At 33.8% G+C, this 22,285-nt stretch overlaps 3 protein-coding genes across 5 annotated transcripts in view; 1 reads left to right on the top strand and 2 right to left on the bottom strand.

Annotated features, from left to right (window-relative positions):
• gys2 (glycogen synthase 2) overlaps window positions 1-7,045 on the bottom strand; it is a 28,050-nt gene extending 21,005 nt beyond the window's left edge. Inside the window, exons 1-4 of one of the 3 annotated variants that reach the window (XM_073945651.1) lie at window positions 6,759-7,045; window positions 6,406-6,499; window positions 2,996-3,151; window positions 60-241 (exon numbers count right to left, since the gene is read on the bottom strand). In XM_073945651.1, the coding sequence (XP_073801752.1) occupies window positions 60-241; window positions 2,996-3,116 (303 nt within the window). In that variant the 5' untranslated portion in view covers window positions 3,117-3,151; window positions 6,406-6,499; window positions 6,759-7,045. 3 annotated transcript variants of the gene reach the window in all.
• Window positions 6,565-7,205, top strand: kiss2 (kisspeptin 2). The gene is made up of 2 exons (NM_001142585.1): window positions 6,565-6,691; window positions 6,766-7,205. The coding sequence occupies exons 1-2, from the start codon at window positions 6,589-6,591 to the stop codon at window positions 7,038-7,040; spliced, it is 378 nt and encodes a 125-aa protein (NP_001136057.1). The 5' UTR covers window positions 6,565-6,588; the 3' UTR covers window positions 7,041-7,205.
• Window positions 7,206-8,111: 906 nt separating this feature from the next.
• Window positions 8,112-14,905, bottom strand: ldhba (lactate dehydrogenase Ba). Its single transcript, NM_131247.1, is given in 8 exon segments — window positions 8,112-8,723; window positions 9,583-9,706; window positions 10,314-10,431; window positions 10,592-10,765; window positions 10,992-11,165; window positions 11,799-11,916; window positions 12,384-12,519; window positions 14,838-14,905. Coding segments are annotated over 7 exon segments (1,005 nt in total). The 5' UTR covers window positions 12,513-12,519; window positions 14,838-14,905; the 3' UTR covers window positions 8,112-8,555.
• Between the last annotated feature and the right edge of the window lie 7,380 nt (window positions 14,906-22,285).

A 22,285-nucleotide genomic window follows, 5' to 3' on the forward strand; every position in this document is an offset into this window, starting at 1 on the left:
TTTTTTTTTACTTTTTTTTTCTAATTTCCCCTCCTGATAGGACTGTATGCAGGATATACCTGGCAGCCGTTGTTGATCAGGGAGTCCATGGCAGCTCTGATGGCTTGGTTTGGAGGTTCACATTTCTCCACCTGAGTCTTGAAGTTGTGTTCATAGTAAGGTCCCATCATGAAGTAGTTTTCACCCCATTCGTCCACAGTGATCTTTGCTTTTGTCTGGATAACAGTGTAAATTCCTCCCACTGCACATGTGGAGGGAATAAAGAATAGAGTACATAAATGAAAAACGGGAACACCATAGTATTATCTTCTTGCTTTTAAGCAGAATATTATTAGAATGTTTTCATGTCCAGATTTCAGATTATTTAATCCTGTCCACACCTAACATTATATCAACTATTTATAAGCAAATTAGTTGTTTGTTTGAGGCAAAAGTCACATTGGTTAACAGTGTAATTGATCCCCAAACTAGGCTATTTTTAAACATTAAAGCAAGCATGAGACAATTTTTTGTACGTTACAATGTATTTTCTGCAATTAAATCTTTTTCTGAGCACAAATCTTATCATTTTTTATAATGATTTTGAAGTTAGTTCAAAATATAATAATATTTAGTATGATCACCGGTATAATTTACAAATAAATAGTCAATTTAGAAGAAATGACTGTCATTTAAACCCATTTATCAGTTTTTCATCTTTTAAAACAAACAATGAAATCACCAGTTTATAAACCTTTATTTTAAAATGGACAGGTCTGAATAAGTAAGGAATAACTGGAAATGATCTGCTGAATTATCGGAAAACTAATGCACACTCATACATTATTTTCTAATAATTCAACAGACTGGAGTCAATAATTCCCCTATGGTTATCACACTGTTTAAATGTTGCATTTGAAGATGTTTGTCAGGTTTGGCCCAAACTGCTGAAGTCTGATGCATCTCCAAAGACTTATGCATCTCATCCTAAGGCTTCAGTTTTGTATTAATTTGCATTTTGACAGTTGCAGGTTGTAAATGAACTGAAATCGTATGGTATGGAAATGTTGTAATGTGGTCAAGACCTGTCTGGAACTACGAGAGCTGTGTATTTATCTGAAAATAAACGCATACCCTAGAATGTTCATCGGCCAATAGGAATCATGCATTCAACAGCCCTTTTAGAGTTTCATTTTTAGTGTACTGTGAGTCAAATAGAGTACTATATGATGAATGACAATATAACATTAGTTACTTATATTTTGGCATTTTGTTCGTGATTAAGGTTTCTTTAAAAAAGCAGAGGATTGGATTTATGCATGTATATAAAATTACAGTCGGAAATTTGATTGCATGTGAACACCAAAACAGAACATCTAAACTTTTACCCATTAACAAATAAGAATGCTCATTAAAGTTTGTATAGTTTCAAAAGCAATTTTCAACTCATTGAATACATGCGAACACGCATAATCTGGTGTGTTCTGATACTCAACAAAATATATTTAGGTCTGAAATTGTTATTGATTTGGAGCTTAATGTTTAACCTGCTTTACAGCCCTGCTGATATGATAGAATATGCATTTTACTGAAAAAAAGCAGCTCTGTCGTTGAACTATTTTCAGGCCTTCTGACTAAGGTGAACAGTCTTGAGGTCAAAAGCATTTTCAAGGGAAAAAACATGCAACTACTTTCTTGCTAAGATTATGCAATAAATTTAAAAAGCATGCTTGGTAAATGGCTAAGCAAATAAAAACGACAGATGAATTACTAATTTTAAGGTGTCAATAACATAATTATAATTCTAATGGATTGTTTTGGACGCACTTGTCAGAAAAAATGTCTGCTTGTTTATTCCCCCTCTTAAAATGTCATTAACAGATTAAATTACATGGTACTTTTATAGGACATCTACAAATTATTTCGTGGAAGTAAAATTAACATTAATAGTACAAAATGGCTTATTAATTTAGGTTGGTAAAGCCTACTCTATCTAGCAATTTTGTCTTAAAGCAAATACAGATTTCATACAGCAACATTTAGCAAACAGATTTGTTTTTGTTGAAAGATGTCTGCTCAGCTAGGCTGCTTTTATAATTATATGAAACTACAATAAAAAACAAAGAGTGAAAAACATTTGTAAGTAAAATTATTCTATGTGAATTTATGTATATTAAGACACACTTTATTCAATTGAATGTTCAGCATCATTACAGTCTTCAGTGATATGATCCTTCAGAAATCATATGCCATTTCTTACTATTTTTATCAATGTTGAAAATAACTGCTGCTACATATTTATGATGATTTTCTTATCTACCAATTAAAGAGTCATGCCATTTTTTATTGATCAAGAACTAATTAATCAAGTAACAGTTAAGATATTTATACTGGTGCAAAATTTTATTTCAAATAAAAGAACATTCTGCACAAAGAATACTTGATTAAGAGGCAAAATGAAAGAAAATATTAAGACATATAACTAATTACTGACCACCATTAATTATTTATCATAATATATCAACAAATAAATATATCAAACATATTTCTGAAGTTAACGTGACATTAAAAACTGAAGTAATCACACAGAAAACTTTAAATCACAGAAATAAATTATATTCAAAATATATTCATGTAGAAAATGATTTTAAATCTGAAAAATATTTTACAATACACTTTATTTGTTAAATAAATGCAGCTTTGCTTTGAACAGGCTTTCTTTCAAAATTTTGCCAATCTTAAAGGGATAGTTCACCTAAAACCTCAAGTGGTTCCAAGCCTTTTGGAGTCTGAGCTTCTTTGAAAAGAAAGAAATTAAAAAATGTTTGTGACAAGTGGAGGTAGAGTAAAAATAGTGACTGAATTTATATTTTTGGGTGAACCACCTCTTTAAATGCTACCAAACTTTTTTTTCTTAAGCAAAATTATATTACTGGAAATTATGCACAATCAAAATGAAACTGCAAAATAAAAAAGTGCTCACTGAAAGCCTACCAACAGTATTATAAATTCTTACCTTTATTGGTGACTTCCCACGCAACCTCAAAGAGCAGGAGATCTTCAACAGGTAGACTTTCCTCTTCAAACAGTGGAAGTCCACTTAATGATGTTATTGACAAAGATCTGGATAGTCGCATCGCACAAACTCTTAAGAAGCGGTTTTATCCTTCAACTGGAATTGCAAATTATTGGGTGGATTTATAATTAAAGAAACCTTAAACCATCTAAACAGACCCTAAAAATACTCAATTTTGTGTTTCTACTATAGCGCCTGGAGGTCCTGGAGACACTGAGAGTTGTTTTTTCCTCTAACCTTTAGCGAAGTAAAAAAAAAAGGCAAAAAAAAGCATGTGCACAGTGATTGGCAGTCTGAAGTCCACAGATATCAAGGTGAGGTTTTTGGCCTCTTTGCACAAACCCCTCTGACCGGGAGGGCACGTGCACACGCACATACAGTATAGCCATTACTGTTCATTTCTCTTTTGATACATTCATTATGATTCTGGGTCACAAATGGGATATTTCAATGTGTTTGGAATGCGTGGACATTATGCATCCATCATCCGATCTTCTGTAAAAATATCAAAGATGAAGGGTAAAAAGTAAACACAGGAGTTATGACGCACGTCTTTGACTGTTTAACGTTTAGCTGCTGAACGACAACATTTGTTATGTAATTTTATGGATAAAATGCACTTCCTACTGAAAAGTCTAGGGTCTATGTAGAAATAAAGGAGATCAATTAATGTAAAACCATTATATTGCGAAGAAAGCACAAGGTAGGTAAATCTGAGAAAATTGAAATTCCAAAATAGAGTTGATGACAGAAAGACAGACAACAAATTTAATTGAAAATTTAACCCATTTGTTTGTCCATGTTTGAATTGAAATTGGGTTAAAAGAACACAGCTTTTTATATATATATATATATATTTGTTAAAAATGTTTATTTAGCATTTTATATGCGTATAATATTGTATTTTATTAAATTAAAAAATAATTTTTCATACCATATACATGTTTTTATGAATTTATTATGTATCATATTAATTCATCAGGCCTTTTGGTAACTTCTTAGGTCAAAACTATTTTAATTTTAGCTACAAACAAAGTTATAACATTTCAATTAAATAGAACATTTGTTTGTTTCTGTTTTTTTTTTTTTTACACTAAACATTTGACAGTCTTTTTTATTTAACTTTTAGTTGTTTCAGTCAATTGTTCTTGCAAAGACAGACCTTACACTTCTCACAGTATGCATGTGAGAAGAAATTGCAATGTTCTTTTGCCCTTTAGGACTCCCATGTCTATCATTTTGTTTTGACAAATGTAGTACAAAAAGTCCAAAAGCAAGGCTAGTCAAGGTGTCAAGGTATATAATCATTTAGTGAGGGAAAATTAAATTGAGAAGAAATTTGGGGTGGTATGAGATGCATTTCTTTGCGACTTAACATGTTAAATGTAATTATACCTTTTACTACTTCATACTATTTCAGTTGTGTTCAGAACTGCGAAACTGTATTTTTTTAAGCATATTGATATCTTTATGAAAAAATATCTTTAATTTATTGATGGAAATATTTTCCACATTTTATCACTTGCCTGTTATAAAATATAGTTGGATTGAAGGGGGGCGCGCAAAAGTTGAAGCCGCATACCCATCAGTAAATGTGCAGTTGCGCCCCTGATTTTCAGTGGTGTAAAGCAACAAATTACAAATACTCAATACTCAATTACAAATACTTTTTATCAGGAATTGTAATTTACTAGGTAGTTTTAAAAATGTGTACTTTTCCTGTCTCTTGAGCACATTTTAGTGCAGTATCGCTACTTTTACTCCACTACTTTCCTTCAACCTGCAGTCACTACTTTATTTTTTCCTGTCAATGGGGATTAGAAAAATCAGTCCTGACTGATTCCTGTCCAATCAAATCAGACATAGAAAGTAAATCACATCATAATAAACAACCTTAAGACACTTGCAATTTATAATTGCTGCAAACTGTTTGGAAGAATTAAAAGTATCCACGATGTTCAAAATCATTACAGGCATTGACCCAGAGACTGTTTATATGCATGTCACTGATTAAAAGATGATGAAGGTTTACTGTATGAAGACCAAAAAGGACTTAAACATCCAGCAGGCACAAGACTTCAAGATGACCTCAGATTGATGTTGTACCCCAATGACGTGTGGACATTGCATTTTGTTTAGAAATTAAAAATCAGGTTGATGCCAGAACCCAGTGTCAAGCCAATACATCCATGTCCAACCTAAAAGTCAACCAAATATCAACGTCTAATGATGTTACATCTCGGTGTTGTGTGGACGTTACCACTATGACGTCTATCAGACATTGGATTTTGATTGCCATACCGAATAAATGTCAATATCTGACATCAATATGACGTTGGTTTAAGATGTTGGATTTTGGTCACTTTCTAACACAACCTAAAATGTCAACGTCATTTGGCATCATAATTAGACATCAAAATAACGTTGAATTTTGGTCACCCGACATCACAACCTAAATCTAACCTAATATTAACAACTTATGACAATGTGTGCCTGCTGGGCATTAAATAAATGCAGTACAGAATGTTACGTTTACACACATCCACAAACTACAAGTAAACTCATCAGCTGTTTACAGCATAATACTCACTACTCTTAAGTACTTTTGAAAGGGCTACTTTTTACTCATACTTTGAGTAATATTTACAAGATACTTTTACTCTAATTGCACAACATTTTTTTTTGGCAATTAATGAAACTTTTACTTAAGTATGATTTTTCAGTAATCTTTCCACCATTGGACATATCAAAGAAGAAATGTGCACTAAAAATAATTTATAGCGTTTAATCTATAAACATTAAGACATAAGTCATTATTACTTAAAACTCATTATCAATCATTTTTTTTGGATAATTTTGATAAATGTACATTTAGAAGGTTGGAGGCTAAGAGTATAAAAGGTTTATATCAGTCCTCCACTGTCATCATCCAAAAACATTTCACTTTTACATAATTTGTGCTCGCACCATGTACGCTGATGCTGCAGTGCTGTCTCGTCCGCCAGGAACATTTTACTTATGATGTCCAGTCATGATCTTATTACCATGCTGAAGGCAAGATGACACTGAAGGTTTACTGCATTTCCCTACAAACAACTGCTGAAAAAATTACCATGATTGTACACCATTACGGCTGACTTAATTCATGTTGTCGGGCAGCAAGCCCCTGATTTTACTTTCATATCATGTTTTTCTCTGTCACAGAATGAGAGAAAGCTGAAATTAATGTGTGATGTGTATGAAAAAACAAACATAATGTGCTTTTGGTGGGTTCTGCAGCAAAACCTATTTGAATAATTGCAGTGTACAATTTACTGCAGGATTTCCAAGAACAAAATGTAACATTTTACCAGTTAAATGCTCTGAATGAGGCATACAGGGAGGTCCTATTCGCCACGGACAGTCATCCATGTAAAATAAGGTCAGTGGATGTCACCAAGCCTGCTTTATATTGAAGGAGGACAGCAGAGAATGGGTTTTGTTCACTGAAGAGAGCTCAGTTGTGCTTCATATAAGCTCTACAATTCAGCAATATGAATACCAGGGCGCTGATTCTCTTCATGTCTGCAATGGTCAGTCAGTCTACAGCTATGAGAGCAATACTCACTGACATGGACACACCAGAGCCTATGCCAGGTAAGGTGATGCTTTGTAATTAAAATAATTTTTTAATAAAACTCGTTAAATGAGAGGATTATCTTACTTTATAGACCCCAAACCGCGTTTTCTGTCAATGGAGCGAAGGCAGTTTGAGGAGCCCAGCGCTTCTGACGACGCAAGTCTTTGCTTTTTCATCCAGGAAAAAGACGAAACGAGTCAAATATCCTGCAAACATCGACTAGCACGCAGTAAATTCAACTACAATCCGTTTGGGCTGCGATTCGGAAAGAGAAACGAAGCGACAACCAGCGACTCTGACAGACTCAAACACAAGCACCTGCTGCCAATGATGCTTTACCTGAGAAAGCAATTAGAAACGTCGTGAAATTCAAGTTTTCGTCAGAAGGATGCGATTTTCTTGGTTGAAAACTTGGGGTAATTACGATTCAGGCACACTTTGCCGGTTATTATGCTTTTATGGAATTAGAAAGCGCACTTTGTTTTATTGAGTTATTGTAGCCTATTTGTGCAATAAACGTTTTATATTGTTTGATGGCTTTATTAACTTATTGTTGAAAGTTTGTGGGTTTGTTAAACGGGACAAAATACACAAAATTACAAAGTTTATATTTTAAAAATTGGAAGACATGTAATTCATAGAATAAATCTATAACTATATTGTCATTAATAAAAAAGTACCATGTTTTCAGACGTTTATATTTGACTTATTTTTCTTTTTTGACAACACAATGCCAATGTTTTAATGCAAAAACGAAAGAAATCAACATCAAGAATAAACCAATGAAAAAAGTGTTATGTACATGGCAATACTTCGTTAAGAAAAAGAAAGGAATATCTGAAATGTTTAGAAATAATTTACATTTTACATTTAAGTTAACTTGCAATTGCCCCCCACTCCACAATCAAGTTTTCCATTATTCACACACTTATTTTAATAGTAACGTGTATGCTAGTCAAGCGGTTTTAAACATTTGACTAACAAAATTAGTTCAGGAATGAGCATTTCACCAGTTTAAGAAATTGTGATTTTTATTTTAATTAAACAGAACAATTTGCATTTAATTTGCAATGTTGAATTACTGCAAAAAAAAAAAAATAATAATAATAATATATATATATATATATATATATATATATATATATATATATATATATATATATATATATAAATAAAATTACTGTATAATTTATCCATCTATACATGAGTGTAATTACAATAAATACTAAGGTTGAAACTTTATTCTAACCGGATGTAATATAATTTTTCTGGCCATAACATATAGTGAGTCAACTAACTAGTCCAACTATTGTTCAAAATAAAGCATTCATTTTACATTTAAGCCTAATTTAATTAAAGGCTTTTACCACATGGTTCAAATTGTCACTACCCGGGAAAAAAGAAAGAAAAAAAAATCAAAACTGAAGAGATTTGAACTGGTTCATTAGTTTATTAAATTTCATCTTACACACACCCTCATCAACATGACCAACACTTACAGCACGATTCAGAAGAATGAATACATTTGTATGGACCACACTTCAGTTTCTTCTCCTCTTGACTTAAACACAAAGACACAAGAACGTCCCCTAATGATCTTGCTAAATTATGTCCAGACATAAGAGAGGTGTTGCTTCTTTCTTCATTGCCCACACAAGTTCAAAGATGCTCCCTTTGATCATTCGCTTTACAAGAAGGAACATTCCACATTTTTGATTACAATGCCTACTTTAAAACACCACTGGAAAAAAAACACTTCAAAGCAAACATATCCAAAAGCAAGTGAGAAGAAATGACAGAGCCGATTTCAGAGTGTGTGCAAAGATAGTGAAGGAGTGTGAATGGAGTTATGGAAAGGAAAAGTGGGTGCCCATGACTGATCTACAGGTCTTTCAGGTCTTTCTGGATGCCCCAGAGAGTGTCTGCGCTGCTCTTCAGCTGGCCGATTTCTCCATCGGTCAGGGTCATGTTAATGACGCTGCCCACACCGCTGCTGTTCAGCACACAGGGCAAACTCAGGTAAACCTCCTCGTTGATGCCATACATGCCCTGTAGAACAAACAGACAAGAAGGTCAGCAATGGAGTTGAATCATTTTTGGATATTCCCTTGCAAAAAACAAACACTTCTCTATAATAAAAAAGGTTATTACAGTAAGACAAACAATTGTAAAATACATTAAATGAGAAAATAAAAACTGTTAATTTACTTATGCTTGTTTGACACCATGCCAGCTTTTATGGCTATTTTCATGCGGAGATAAGGTATACCACTATTATAAAATATATAAATTATATTAACATTTTACAATTTATTTTGTCTAAAAACTCCAACACCATTTGGATTATTGGTGCCTATTAAAAATAATTAAAATAAATACAAAACCAACAAAATATTAAATGAAAATCGCTCAGAATTAAAGCCAACACAATCTATTAGAACATTATTGATTGTCATTATTTAGTGTCATTACAAATGTAGCATTGGGGAGGATCTTGAAGTATTAAAAACTTATCCTGAAGTGACAAATTGAACAGGTTCTTTTAACCAACATTAGAGCTAATTTCACAGAGTTTGTTTCTAGCGTGTGGATCCCATTCTCTTTGCCATTAGTCATTAACTTAGAAGCAAGGCGTTGCTTTTATGTTCAAAAGGAGGTACTGGACAATTTGAGAGTTGTCAAGATTTAATTTTGATGGATTCACATTTAAAAACAACTCATTTTAATGTTTCCCCAGATAAAAATCATTATCTGATAACATTCAAAACAGGGCATTGAAAAAGTATGTGTGATAGTTAGATTGCTAGAGCAATGCTGACATTTTGGAGTAACTTGGTGGTCAGATTGAAGAGGAGGTTATCGATTCAGTGAGGTGCGAGGATATGGAAGCGTGGTAAATTCAGCTTACCTTCACCATAGTGGACACGGGGTGGACTCTGTTCAGGTTCTTCACCAGGGTCTCTGTCAGGTCAGCCACACTGAGGCCGATGGCCCAGTTGGTGTATCCCTTCAGCTTGATCACTTCATAGGCACTAAGAGAAGTTTGTAATTGCTATCATTATTCACAGTCATATTCCGTTTAAACTAAACAACATTTTTGAAACTTCAAAATAGTTTAGAGAATCATTGCATTATATTATTTTGGAGTTTGACAGATTGAACCATTTTGAGTAGGAACGTTTGCCAGGTGCTGTATAACAAATACTTTTTTTTTTTTTGTCTTTGCCTTGAAGACAGTGCATTACATTTTACTACTTATTTAGCAAAATACTAGCGTTCAGCATAAATTTCAGGTCTTAGCTAGGATAGTCATTGGTCAACAGTTTGTTCTGTAGCAAATAGAAAAATTAAAGGGAACTAATGTCGACTGGTTTTTAATTATTGTTTTTTAAATTCCAGCCCAAAAGGGGAAAAAAAAACATTTCCTCAAGAAGAAAAATAGGAGTAAAAACAGCATTAAGAATTAATTTCACAGGAGGGCTAATAAATGTCTTCAACTGTACATAAAATTAAATTGAATTATAGGAAAACTATAGCTATTCACCTGCTCAAAAGCACTGCTTTCAATGAAACCATTTATGAAATGTATAATCCCAACTGCAGGTTAGGAGCACATACACACTACAGAATGTTTCTTACCTGTCCACAACCATCTTGTGAGCTTCCTTCCAGTTTTCAGCATCTTTATCTGTGCCGATGTCAGGATTGAGTTTCTGCAGGCTGACACCAGCCACATTTGCACCACTCCATACGGGAACTATTAAACAAACAAAAAAAAATTGAATTGCAAGAACAAAAACATAAATATAGATGACTAACTAAATTAGAGTCGGATTAACATTGTGTGTCCATGTTAATATTCTTTTTAGCAGCTCTTCAGCCCCTCTCTCTGGTTAATTTTCCTCCTCTTGACTCACCGCTGGTGTCTCCGTGTTCTCCCAGAATGTATCCATTGAAGCTGCTGGCGTGGATGCCCAGCTTCTCTGCCATGATGTAGCGGAAGCGGGCGGAGTCCAGGTTGGTCCCACTGCCAATGACACGGTGCTTTGGCAGGCCACTCAACTTCCAGGTCACATAGGTCAGAACGTCCACTGAACGTGTCAAAATAATAATAATAATAAAACAATAATGATTATAAAAGCAAATTTTATAAAAAATAAGATAATTTACATTTAAATGTTATTTATTTTTTATAAACACAAATGTTATGTTAGAATTACAACACAATTCTACTATATTGAATGTCACCAGGGTATTTGAGGAATCAATTATTAGAATAAACTAATTTGTTGACGAAGGTTGAAGTGCTTTGGTCACCTGGATTGGACACCACGACGAGAATGCAGTCAGGACTGTATTTGACAATCTGAGGGATGATGTGCTTGAAAATGTTGACGTTCCTCTGCACCAGGTTCAGTCTGCTCTCACCCTCCTGCTGACGCACTCCAGCCGTCACCACCACAATACGAGAGTTAGCGGTCACAGAGTAGTCTATCAACCCAAAAAAAATAAACATCAAATCACAGCCACTCAAAACCCACATGACTAGGAATTATAGAACTGTTTGATGAAGGCAAAATATTTCAATATACAGATTTCAAAATGGGCTAAAAAAAAAAAAAAAAAAAAAAAAAGAATCGTTCATGCCAAAATGAGCATCTGCTGCTAATTTACTTGTGAATTCTGTGATTTTTTTTTTGCTTAAACTGAGGTCCTTGGTAATTCAGAAAATGCAAGTTGCACCATTGCTGCTAGTGGATCCTGATAAATACACTGAGGTCTTAAACAAAATAAGCCTATGCAAGAAATTGAACATACAGGGTGGTTGTAATGGTCATGGGGGAAAATTAAAAAAACATACAAAAAGGGAACAATAATAGGGGCCTAAAGGGTAATAATAATAATCCCATTTTAAAAGTTCATTTTTGTGTGAACCATACCAAAGTGTTTATATAAATTGCTTGGTTTGAAAGTTGCTTCTATTTTGAATACAAGTTGCTTCTATCATCTAAAACCCATGTATCATAATATAAAAAAGTACAAAATAAATAATAAAATAAAAGGTTATCTATAAAAAGTCAGCATTTTTAATAGTCAATCCAATCAAAAGGAAGTGCATCCCACCCTTGTCAGCCACAATCTTGGGCGTCTTGAGGAAAAGGCTGCCATGCTGCAGATCCAGCATCTCTCCCTTCAGTCGGTCCTCCACAACATCAACCAGAGCCAGTTCATCTGCAAGTTCCTACAACATTGAGGAAAAAAAAAACCAGTTTAAAACTATTACTTCAAATGATACTCAGTTTCAGTATTATTCAAAAGAGTGGAGTCGCATTTTAGACCTAATGCAGGACATGTGCATGTCTCAGAGCCACCAAGCAGGGTTTTGTTCCTGAATTAGTAAGGTTTAGACAAACTTGGTAAACTAACAGTGCCTTGTTTGATTTCTAAATGAATATGTAGTATGAATGATTCAGTGAATCATTCAAGACAAAGACCTGCTGCCAAATACTAGTGATTTTATTGATGCACAACAGGCTCAAACATGCTAATGTTGCAGCACAAAAACAACTTCAGCAAAGTGGTGTTTAAATTGTTAACACAAAAAGAGTGTTAATTATGTCAGTCTCTCACACACCCAATATTTTTAAAGCACAAATACAATCAAAACTCGTAGTTAAAGCATAAACAGGATAACTGAGTGTCTCTTACCCGAAGCAGTACGCTGACGGCACAGGCCATGCCCACCTGCCCCACGCCAACAATAGTAACCTTGTTCCTGGGGGGCTCAGCAGGGCCGCTGGCCAGAGGAGTGATCAGCTTCTGCATTACTGAGGCCATGATCCCGCTGGAAGAATAGGACAGAGCATGCTCACAATGAGAAATATTAATATGTGCACTCCGTTCACTCCATCGGCCCTCATTTGTACACCGTAATTATTTGTAACCTCTCTCTTAGATTTACTAAAAGTATTTGTACATTTTATATTGTAGAGTGCGTTTCATTTGTACGCACACAGGGTCTGAAAATAACTTTCAATTCTCTATAATTAGAATTTACAATAAAGTGAACTTTGACTTTAGTATACCACCCATAAACCATAAATAAAAGAAAAAGGCTGCGATGGAAACTTTAAAATGATAGTTCACATAAAATTAAATGAATTCACCCTCAAGTGGTTGAGTTGTTTTGTGTGTGTGTTGAACACAAGATGATGTTTCTGTTGATGAAGATTATCAGTAACCAGAAGCAACTGACGTCCATTAAAAAACAAAAGAAAAAAAAACAAAACTAAATACTGTGGCTGTCAAACTAATTTCCAACACATTATTCTTGTTTGTTCAACCCAAGAAGAAACTCAAACTGGTATAAAACAAGAAGAGGTAAACAAATTATGATAGAAATTTCATTTTTAGGTGAACTATCCCTTTAAGTGGGTTAAAGTGGTTACGGTCAAACATCAAAGCTGGGTCAAGGTAATAAGGTTATCTGCACTGTGTAAACCATTACTCCATAATGGGAAAACTATCCACATCCTGGGTTCCAACAGAGGTCCGTTTGATAATGAAATTAGCTTCAGGAGTCACATGACTCTGCCCCTCGCTTGCTTAATCTAGACAAACTGATCAAGTGTTTCAACACACTGCACAAATTAGGCAACATAAATCCATTCTAGTCAATGAGAAACACAAAAGGCAAAAACACCATTTAATAGTAACAAACTAAAGTATAAATACAATTATAGATGGCAGGTAAAAATAACATTTATATTTGTCAGATTTCTTATCATTTGAGTTTATTACAGTCGACTAGACAAACCCAGATAAGGCTTATGAGCTGCACATACAAAGTGCTGCGCTGTGACACTAATCCTCAGTGGACTGGTGTGGATTACGTTGGACGTTAGATATGATCTAGAAAATGTTAGATATTGTCCTCATAAAAGGTCTGCTCCCTGGGCAGTATAGCACACAGTAATGTGGCGTTATCTGTGAACCTTATCTGCTACCTAACGTAATTAACTTAGTTAATGGAGAGTCTATCATTTTATTATCTGATATTGGTGTGAAAAACACTACATAAAGCCTAAACAGGACTCGAGGCTAGACTGCTCAACCACATTCATGAAATCAAGCATTGTAAACTCTTATTTGGTTAGACCAAACCTAAATTAATAATAAATCTGTAAATTAATAATAAATAATGTATTTTAAATAAGATTATGCATTTAATTATTTAAAAATACATTTATATTTTGAAAGCCACTACAGATAACTAGATAGTGAAAATACTACCATAGAAGTTTACATGAATTAAAACAGCTTAGAAATATTAGATGTAAACACTGATCTGAAATATCAATATATAACGTCGTTATCTAATGTTGAATTAGACTGGACAGATTGCACAAATATTAGAACGTAAGTTTATGGTTTGAATAGAAATTTAAACCATTTCATTATCAAATCCACATCTTATTAAATGTTTAAACTATTTAAATTCGATATAAAATGCTAGCATAATGACAAAACGGTGAATATACTGTTTTAAATGACAGACTGAACTAATAGAAAGCTTGTTAGAGCTGTGCACAATAAATTAGCATTAGTCTAGCTCTATAAATAGGGAAATATTTAAACTTCTTTCAGCATGCATAAACCCTATTATGACGCAAGCGTCCTTTTGACGTCCTTGACGATAGGGATGCAGCAACCGCGTCCAAAAACAATCAGGTAAATTGTAAAGTAAGTTAATGATGATGATGATAACCGATCTAGTTTTATTTTAAGCGTCTCGAGTTAATCATACATTCGTAATTTGGCCTTCATCCACATCAGATCATCCTAAACAAGGCCAAACTGACGTTCAGCTTACAATCGACTCCTCCATGATCACGCGTTCACCAAACACAAACGGCGTTCATCGAATATTTTGGCTCATAAATACTTCAGTTTAAATACAACAGTAGTTTTTAAAATCCAGGATGTCTCGCACGGAAGTGTTGCAAACATCATTAAACCGCAGATTTGCGCTCTCCTCTTCAATGTCAACCACACTTGTTTTGCATCGCAGCGTGACGGCGCTGCGTGTTAAACACGCAGATCAAGAATATTTATTTAACTTAGCTGCAAAGCAATAAAAGAGCCATTCAAATATATACATACATTTGTTGCAGGAATGTTAAATGAAAGTCCTTAGCTGCAGGAAGGGCAGTGAGAGCCGCCGAGCACCGGTGAGAGTGAGCGCGTGGTCGCGTGACGCGTGGACGAGCAGAATTTGAGCGTGCGCCGCTACGCAAACTGCGTACGATCCACTGCTACAACTACATGCGATGCCCTTACTGATATGAGGAATTTGAGAACGACAGACCTGGGGGGTATTCCAGAAAGCTGGGTTAACTTACCATCTGCTAAAACCTAAACTCTCGGTTGATTTACCCAAAACCTGCTTACCGCGAGTATGTTGGTTCCAAAACAGGTGACAAGAGTTAGTTAAATCAACCTTCTGAAGATAACCGCGGGTTAATGCGCGTGCACGCCACACACCTGAAGGCATTTTCAGTAGATCGCCGAATTCACGAGTCACCATAGAAAGTCACGGTGAGAAAAAACGGGCAACGCACTTTACAGAGGCGAAGCTGGAGGTTTTAAACACACAGATTACTCATCTGCTTCAACGAAGGAAAGAAATATAGAATAAGAAATAGATAAGAAAATAAAAAATAAATAATAGGAAAATTTAGGCCTAGTTCATTAAATTACACATGCCACCCTCCATTTTATTGTAATGATAAATATAACTACTCTTTAACATCCTTTTTGAGTATGTTGTGTAACCATTCATGCATTTATTTTTCTTGCCATTAATTTTGTAAGGCCACAATATGTGTATTGACTAATAAGGCTTATAGAAATTGTAATCTTTCTGGAGCTAGAACTCTGTCCAAAGTCATTAAACACAGAAACATTATCATAAAAGGTAATATTTAATTACTGGAGCTCTTTATTTAACACTCCAGAATATTCTTTCTGACATGCAGCTAATAGAAAGAGGCCTGTCTAACTGCTGTGTCCTACAATAAAGGCTTTTCAGTGGTTGAGTTTTTGACTTAAACCACACACTCTGTCACTGTTGTAAGTGATTGTTGTCAGATAGCTTTAAGTTCTTTTTATTTTGCATGCAGACGAAGTTCCTTCTGCCTCAACTAACAAGCAGTGTCAGAATTTTCTGCATTTTTCCATATTTTAATTTTACTCTTGGATCACAAAATCTTTTATCTACATATTTAAATTCTAAAGTAGCTGTATAAGGTCCATCTTTAAAGATAAAGTCACATGAGCATCAACTTAAGGTGAGAAATGTATATGAAAAATATGTTACATGTTTAAAGGTGCGTGTGTAAAGCAGTGTACAAAATCATTCATTTTATTTCAGGAAATGAAGAAATGAACAGACCAAACTATTTGATTAAACATAGTTTTTTGACTAATTATATATTTTTTAGCACTCTTCAATCTGTTTTGTCTGCTTGGGTCACTGAGATTTACTCTGGGTCAGGCTGCAGGTAGGGTGTCATCGTATAAGGCAGAAAAGGGTATCTTTTGTCCTCCAGCAAGTAACAATGTAGTGCCCAGTAATGATTCTATTTTATAATACAAATATAATAAAAATAAACATTGTGTTAAGCAACATTTGCTTTATAGTTTTTTTTTTTTTTTTTACTATATTTGTGTTATACACTTGAATCATTACTTCCTGAAAATCAGCCATTTAGCCTTAACATAGTGATGAGGTGGAGTGTGTGATAAGCTGGTAAGTGGAAGCAGTTATGAGTTTAATAGTTGAAACACCAAAAGATTAAGGATAGAAAATTAAGTTGTACCTGCACACTTATACTTTGGACAAATTTTATATCATCAGTTTCCTTTAGTGACTGATGGAGCTTTAAAATCGGCTGCAATTAATGCACACAATAGCATTTAGAATCCCTGAAAAAAATATTATATTAAAAAATGTAGGTGTGTGTGCGTGAATGTATATATAAGAACGACTTCCTACATCTTAAATTAAAGATATATTTTCCTACAAAAGACAAAGCTGCCACTTATAATATTATACAGAAAAATGTGAGGGTGCAGAAGGAGAGAAAAAAAAACAAGATCTGTATGTGAGTTTCGAACTTGCTCCGTTGTGCGCTCCATTGTACTTCATCAACGCACTGTCCACTACGCTATTCCCGTGCTCTGAGTCATCTGTGTAATGATACGCAGTAATGTATGACCAAGGAACTGTACAAAAGTGTAAAAAACAGTTCAGTGTCAGGCATACTGTACAGGTGGTCATACTGCCACATTGTACAGTTGCCTAAAATGCCCTGACGCGAATACAAAGAGCTGCACTGAATGTTTTTTATGGTAAGCGCAGACCCGCGGTTTGTCACATTTGATTTCAAAAAGGTTTGTTAAATACATTAACATTATGAATTTTGTTATGAAAAAAATATGCACTTATAACCCTCTCACAACGAAAAAACTTGTATCTGTGTGTCCACATCCATAAATATTCTCATCAAAAGAGCACGCAATGCTCAGTAAACTCTCTGAAACAGACAAACTCTGAAACATTGCAACTTACTCTCTGAACATAACCTGCTCCGGAGCAGGTTATCTTCAGAGAGTAAGTTGCTATGGCTACTTAACATACCCAGAAGTTACCTCCGATTTTGGAACCAAAGTTGAGGTTATCCACCTACTTACTCTCAAACTTACCTGGGTATGTCACATAACCTGCTTTCTGGAACAGCCCCCTGCCCACTTTTCCCTTGAGGGCTGTCAAGGATTTCATTGTCATCATGAAAAGACTTCCTATATATTGACCTTGCTACTTATTAAGATGCGTAATCATAATAACGCAATATTTTGCTAATGATGGGATATAATACATGCCAAGCTGTTGTATCTCAATCAACACTATGCACAGACAAACATAAACCTATAGGCTAAAGCTATCTATTTTATTTGGGTTGTTGTTTTTGCCCAATGGAGTTGTTGGAAGTGGAACTGGTTTGTGTATGTGTTACGCAACCACCTTCAAAGGTTTTGTGCCTAGTAAACACATCCAGTAGCTGGAATACATATGAACTCAGGCATTACATTATGAAAACCTAGAAAATATGCAAACAAACACAAGCAAATGTTCCTCACATTTTGCTGTATAAAATGTAGACATTTAATTAGACAGACAGACAGACAGATAGACGGATAGATAGATGGATAGACAGACAGACACAGACAGATAGATAGATAGACAGATAGATAGATAGACAGATAGATAGATAGATAGATAGATAGATAGATAGATAGATAGATAGATAGATTGATAGATAGATAGATGTTTATGCATTGGCACCTCAGCAACAGTCTGCCTTTTCCCTAACAAACAATACTTCCTTAAATCCTAAAAATGTGGACCAATGAGGCCTCTGTTCCTCCCATAGGCTCGTCCAATAAGATTATTCATTGTCCGAGACATCTGAACAGCATTAATATCCTCTCATTATTTGCCTAAAAGATTATAGAGCAAGAATGTTTGTCTACATACATCAAACAGTGAAGATGTAATATATATGATAACTGGAGGAATAAGCAGGGAAAAGAGCCAGAGTGAGGAAGAGGAGCTGTGTTTGTGTCGGGAGGGATTAAGGGACACTGTAAAGGTTGTGTAATAGTCTGTTTGTATTACATAAGCATCTGTGCCCCTCCAGATTTGCTGTGAAGCCACTAAAACAAGTTTAAATGAGACTATAAGATTTTTAACTCTAATTATTCACCATCGTGCCGTTCCAAACACCATACACAAACAGAATGTTCGTCTTTTGCTTTCCACACAATGAAAAAATGAATTAATATTTACTATTTACTCATCCTCTAGCGATTTCACATGGTTGAACCCAAAAGAAGATATCAGTAGTAGGCTAGCAGTAGTACACTTTATTGTCCTTGACAGGAAATGTGTTATGGGCTTCACCATATGGCTCAAACATTCCATAAAAACAAACAATAACATTTTTAGGTACTAATATATACTTTTGAGGTGCCAATATGTACCCTTTAAGTACAAATATGTACCTTTTGAAAAGGTAACACCCTAGTGACAGCTCTCGAACCTTTATTTCTGAGAGTGTACCAGAGGGAAGCAGTTCAACGTAAAAACAAAAAATGAGTTGGATCATTCAGAATCCTTTCCACGTGATAAAGGACACAATCCTCATTTTAAACTTGAGGATTAAAATATTCATTGTGCCCAACAACTTCCATCCTGTCTTAAAGAGATGCATCAGCTTAGATTTACACTGTAGAGGTTTCCAAATCACAATGTGATATACCTGACAATGCTTTCAAGAACAGCTTTATAAAACAACATCATAAGCTTCTTGTTAACTCCAAAAATACGTAACCTGTAAAAAAAAATATACAATCTCTGGTGTAAATGGGAGCAAACCCACTCTTTGTGTGTTTTCAATGTAAAAGAACTGTCAATGTGAATGCCCAAGTACTTATATGTCTCTGATTGAGTAATAGGATGGTCATGTACAACCACTTGATGATGGTCACCTATACACTTTGGGCCAAATACCATCTCTTCTGCTTTCTTAGTATTTATTTTTAGCTTATTTTAATCGCATCAATCAACGAACCGGCTAATTTTATGACTGGTAGATAACACACATAAGGATTTGTTGTAGAATGTTGCAAAACAGTAAACACTGACATCCTTAGTCATAAAAATCAATGGAAGTCAATGGTTACCGGTTTCTTCAAATCAATACTTCATTTGATTAAAGCTTATCTGTATAGCGTTTTTCACAATAATTATTGTTACAAAGTAGCTTTACAAAAGGCACGCATTAATACTACATTTCACTCAAAATCAATCTTTTGGGTTCATAAGAAGAAAAAAATATGGAAAAAGTGGAAAGTGAGTAAATGACAGAACTATTTTCAACCATTAATAACTCACATGCTATTTATAGGAAAAAAAAAAACAGCCAGTCTTTCTACATTTAGCCTTTTTAAAGTCTAAAAATGGCATTTAGCAAACACTAAAGTACAAAATACGACCTGTCATTTGACTTAAATTAGTTACCAGCAGCCAGTTGTGAAATTTTAAGCTCAATATTTATCTATTGCCATCGCTGATAAACATATTTAGCATCCAAACACCATCATTGATATTTTTCACCTCATATCAGCCAATCACAGAGCACGAACCTTCCACCCATCAAACTAGTGGCCAATCACAGGCTACAGCAAGCTCTGGATATGAGATGGCAAAGCATTAACACTGATAAGTTGTAAAGATTTCTAAAGCTAAAGTATATGCAAGTCAAACATGTTATCAGCTTTCTTCATTGACTTCTCTGTATCTTCATGTTGCTTCTCTTATGGAATATTCCAGCAGCTGCCGTTCCTCTGGTCATTAATGAACCCGTATGACCCTGCTGAAGCACTGCATGCTATTTCAGACCGACCTTTATGAGACGAGGACTTCAACAATGGAGAGCGAGACAGACACATTAACACACACTCACATGCACAAACACACAGAGGACAGTATTTCACCACACTGTTCTCAGCTGGAGGTGGTGCTGGAGTAGAATTTACAGGTTTTCTTTTCTCTTATTTTCTCTCATAAGTTATTTTTATTAACACTTATTGAATGCAGTTAATAAAACAAAGCAAATAAATCTTTTTTAGTTGTTTTCACTTTCACTGTTGACTGAACATATAGGAATATCATGTAAGTGTATGTAAAACTTATCATATAAGTGTATACTAATGTAATTTAATGAGATTAAATTAAGCTTTTTTTAAGCAACAGGTAAATTGTTTTAATAATTTTTTCAATATATTTATTATATTTACACAGTTTGCATATTACTTCAGATTACACTTATGGTAGTCAACATTTAAAGTGGATCAAAAAAGAATGGGTGTTGTTGAATTGTTTTAGGACAACTGTGATTAAAAGGTTTGATCCACTTCAAATGTTGACCCTAACAACCACGTCAGGACATTTTCACTTGTTTTTTTAAGAGTGAAAACAGCTTTAACGTGACAACTGCTTAGAGAATTCATAAATATAATGTAAGACAAGTGCAGATTATGTAGTATGACAGCACATCGTTTTCAGATTTTAATAAAACATGATTTATAATAAGGGCAATTTTAGTGTCACTGTCAAATGTAGTTTGTGTTAACATTTTAAACCAGCTTTTATTTCAGATTTTAGTTTTTAATTTTAAATTGAGTGCAGCTGTTAGTAATTTTGTGGTGTGTTAAGTACATTTTTATTACATTTATTTGAAGATGATTATATAGTTTAACTTTAGCTATATTAGTACATCACATTTGACTAAATGAAATGAGAAGTTTTAGATAAATTAAATTTGAATTACAAAATTATTATTATTACTATTTAACATAAGAGATGTATTTTAATTAACAAAAATAATTTGCTTTCATTGTTTACTTGTTAACAACATTAACAACATATTAAATACTTAAATAAATATATTTTTGAACTTTGTTTTTTTTTTAAGTTAAGCACAAAGTACAAAAATGTACAGAATAATCTAAATAGATCTTTCATCCTAACATATACTTCCCAAACTTCCACCCCGTAGAACCACAAATAAACCATGAATAAACTTAAACAAAAAAAGAAAGTCAGGTTATATAATTAATAAATATACTAAGTTTAAGTTCACTTATATATAAAAAAATGCAATATAACGTCTTATTATAAGTATATAATAATTTTCTTATATTAAACTGTATCTAAAGAGTTCAGATGCAAAAACCTGAAGGGCTATCTGAAATTTTCTTATAAAAATGAGCATTTTAGTCCCTCAGTCACCAGTTTTTTTTAGTTATTTTACATTTAAGACAGTGAAAATAACTTATTTGTTGCCATAAAGGTGAAATTACTAAACCCGCACACTGCAGATGTTCATTTTAGAAGATTATTTCAGATGAATAAACTCTTCATCTATTAAAATGGCATCATTGTATTTTAGTGCATCGAGTTCATCTAAATGTAAAATTGATATATACACATACATACGGTGCTCAGCATATATATGTACACTCCTCACAAATTTATCTTTTAAATTCATATTTTTAATAGGAAGCTATGCAATATTATATTAGTACACCAAAATGTATATGTTATAAAAAATATTAAATACAGTTTTTTTAAAAAGAGGAAAAATAAAGAGAAGCAAAAAATGGAAATATTTAGTTGAAATTTTGTAGGTTGTAATTAGTTTTTGCGAAGTTTTGCTTGTATTTAATTGCATTGTCTTCCAGTTTCTAAATATGTTTGGTGACTAAAATCTTATTTTAATAAATATATCTGTTTAATAAATCTGTTTTGTTTAAATGCTCCAAAATACTTTGCCTATATTCACTAAGAAATGGATAAAAATATTTATTTCCAAAATATGGTGTACTCAATTATGCTGAGCACTGTATATATCTCCCATTAGCCTAATACTATTTTAACATATTTTTGGGGTTTACTCCTCCATTCCAGTTTGTCTGATTTATAA

Source organism: Danio rerio, chromosome 4, assembly GCF_049306965.1.
Source record: "Danio rerio strain Tuebingen ecotype United States chromosome 4, GRCz12tu, whole genome shotgun sequence".
Lineage (NCBI taxonomy): Eukaryota > Metazoa > Chordata > Actinopteri > Cypriniformes > Danionidae > Danio > Danio rerio.